A 3,165-nucleotide genomic window follows, 5' to 3' on the forward strand; every position below is an offset into this window, starting at 1 on the left:
TGTGAACTGCTTTATGCCGTGTGCCAGGCCTGAGCCAACTGCCCTCTGCAGGTAGCTTTTACATCGACTCTTCAATTTCGTTGCCTTTTAATCATGAAATATGACCGACCATACAGGGAAACACAGTTCACTGCCTGTCCAGTTGGCTGCAGGTATTTCATTTATCATTCACTGGCAGATACACTTCTAACCTCTGACTTGTCTGATCACATTCTTAGGGCCATCAAATGAAGGAGCTGGCAAAGTCAGCCTCTTGAAGAAAGTACCAGCACTGAAGGACGGAGACTTCACCCTAGCGGAATGGTAAGAACTCGGTCCTTGACTTCCTTGGTACCAGTATTCTGTGCAGCATTTAGGAGATGTCATTCCTGCTGAAGGATTAAGGATCACAGAATTTATGAACATGTCAGTTATTTTTAATGGTATAACCTCATTTGCTGTGTTTCCACTTTCTGTCTGAATTCTCTTTCAGAATGTAAACAATCAGCTGACTGAAATTCTTGATCTTCCCCTGAAAGCACTTACCTCAAAATGGGATTATAAACATTTCTGGGAAATGTTTAAAGCTTCTAGAAGGCCCTTTTACCCTAGGGAAAAAAAATCTGTTTATCTGAATTTGTCATAAAGGTCAAATGAACACCTACAGAGGCAAAATTTAGGTTTTACATTATAAGATTAATATGGAGTCTGTTTAATGGTGTCATAATGCTGACATAATTGAACTACCGTAGTATCAGCATAGTAGCAGGGTCTGCATTTTCTTCCGTTTTGTCAGCACAGGATTTTCTGTGGCATCTCTTTTTGTAGTAACAGCCTATATATTGTTGCAGATGACTAAGATATTTTTCCATCTGACTGCTGCTGCCAGTTGGTGGAAGTATAAACATCTGGGCAAACACCAAAAGGTTCTGTAGGTTCTCCTTGCTGGGACTTGCACTGACTTCACTGGAAGCTGCAGGCTAGAGAGAGGTCTGATGGAAAGGCAACACAACCCATGAGAGAGTTTTGTTTAGCACACAAGTGTGTAAACATGTGAAGGTCTGAGAGAGATGGGTCAGGACAGTTGAGGAACAAGCGGGGTTAACATTGCCCATAGATGATTATGGAGGTTTATTGTTTGTACTCTGCACCACAGAGCAGTGCTGTGATTTTCCAGCAGGTTAAAGTTTTCATGAGAACTGAGGTGATTAAGTGCCATCTCTGATGTCAACATGAATTAGATGCCTATTTATGGTCCCTAGACTCCTGATCTGAATGCTTTTTAGTGGAAGCAGCAAGTTCAGAAGGGGCAGGTGAAGGAGCTTCAATGAAAGCATTCTGCATCATAGGTCCCTGAGCCCTTTCTTGTCTCTTGTTAATGCCTGAGCAGCACTGCTATTCTGCTGTACCTGAGCCGAAAGTACAACACTCCCGACCACTGGTACCCATCGGACATTCAGAAACGGGCCCAGGTAGATGAGTACCTCTCATGGCATCACGCTAACATCCGGGCTAATGCTCCTAAGACCATGTGGATCAAGGTAAGAGACCAAATATGAAAATGTGAGTAAAGTGATGTTTTTCTGGCAGAATACTGAGCATTTGACCAGCCCCAGTTTGGAGAGAGTTTGTCATGCTGAAATAACAAACCTAGGCCAGTCCTGGCTGAGAGGAGCTGTCAGAGAGGGAGCTGTTCCTAATTGCTCAGTGTCAGGATCTGGCAAAAGCAGCTTTGATCGCTGTGTTTTTTCCTTAAAGTAAGTCTGGTACAGAAGGTCTCAAAGGCCAAGAGACTTCCATTGCCTGGATTTGTGAATGAATATCTAACAGATTGGGTATCGCCTCTAAGGGCCTCCCCCTCACTGCACAGCTGTGCAGAGTGTGCACATAGGCAGAAGTTTTGCTGCTTTGGCGAGCGTGTGCTCTGTTGCTGGAAGCAGAAGAGCTTGCGTGCTTCATCCAACAAGTCCCTGCAGCCCCATCAGGGTGGAAATCCAGAAGAAGTCTTCTGCTTCAAGCACACTTAGGTACTGCTCTGAAATGGGTTCGGGAATAGACAGAGCAGAGACACAGAGACAATGGCAGAGTTCAGTGTGATCAATTTATATTTGGCAAAATTAACAGAACCACCTTGAGGCAGAAAATCATTTAGCGTCAGAGGATTTTGCTGGACACCTACTTCCAGGCAGCTGAGCAGACACAATTAATGCAGCTGTCCTCAGAGAGGGCCAGGTGTAAAATACAGCCCTGCAAGTACAGCTGCCGTATGGAATTTCAGATGAAATCAGGGTTGCCAGTAAACAGGTAAGAACTTCACTCTGCCTGTGTAAAGTTTGCTCTTGTTTGTGCCTAACAAAACATATCAGGATATTATTTATTGACATTTGAAATTTTGGCTAGAGAGCACAAAGAAGCCATTCAAATATGAGTCAGATTCATACAAGAAGCAGTTTCTTCCAGTCTCTGCAGGCTGTTATTGCAGTGCTCCAGGGGAAAGAAATCCAACTCATGGCTGCTGCTGATTAGATAACCCAGATACAGGAAAGGTCCTCAGAAGAACTGAGAATAGGGAAACATATAAAGCCACCGTGTAACAGAAGGCACATTAGGTAGACATGGGAGAAGATAGACTGCCCTGGGATACAGAAAAAGAAGAAGATGCTGTTTCAAGTGATTATACCCGGAGATCTCATCATACATAATTGGAACCATTTAGGAAGAGAACTGGCCATTAATTTTCTGATGAAATAGATTCCACATGTATTTGGCAAAATTCCTGGCTTGGATTAAGCAATCTCAATTTGAATTGTTGAATGTATTAGCAGTAAATAGAAATTCAGTCCACTCCCAAAGATGGAAATTTGTATCTTTAATTTTGCTTCTCCAAATAAACTATATTCCTTTAGCTGTGGTAGGTTAGGGCAGGATAGTTGCAGGCTCCAATGATGCGTACACCTCTGTGAAAGGTGAAAAATATCGTGGAAAGACAACTGCCCCCTGTACCAGCAAGTCAACGGAGGCAAGGACCGCACTTACATGACTGAAAAATTTCTAGTGATTTAAAGAATGATGCTTGGAAGGCCACAGAAAGGCTGGTGTAAAAGTGGTGCTCACCCACTCCCAGCCTCGCTGGCTGCTGTCACACAGAGGAAGCTGTGTTCTGCCTCTCCAGCCAGTGCTGGGGCA

At 43.7% G+C, this 3,165-nt stretch overlaps 1 protein-coding gene across 1 annotated transcript in view; it reads left to right on the plus strand.

The window, feature by feature from the left end:
* Positions 1-218: 218 nt before the first annotated feature.
* LOC104547064 (glutathione S-transferase theta-1) overlaps positions 219-3,165 on the plus strand; it is a gene marked incomplete at its 5' end in the record, with an annotated part of 4,656 nt that continues 1,709 nt past the window's right edge. Inside the window, 2 exons of the mRNA XM_010192620.1 lie at positions 219-303; positions 1,370-1,520. Of these exons, the coding sequence (XP_010190922.1) occupies positions 219-303; positions 1,370-1,520 (236 nt within the window). The remainder of the gene's footprint in view (positions 304-1,369; positions 1,521-3,165) is intronic.

Source organism: Mesitornis unicolor, unplaced genomic scaffold (assembly GCF_000695765.1).
Source record: "Mesitornis unicolor isolate BGI_N332 unplaced genomic scaffold, ASM69576v1 scaffold46259, whole genome shotgun sequence".
Taxonomy (NCBI): domain Eukaryota; kingdom Metazoa; phylum Chordata; class Aves; order Mesitornithiformes; family Mesitornithidae; genus Mesitornis; species Mesitornis unicolor.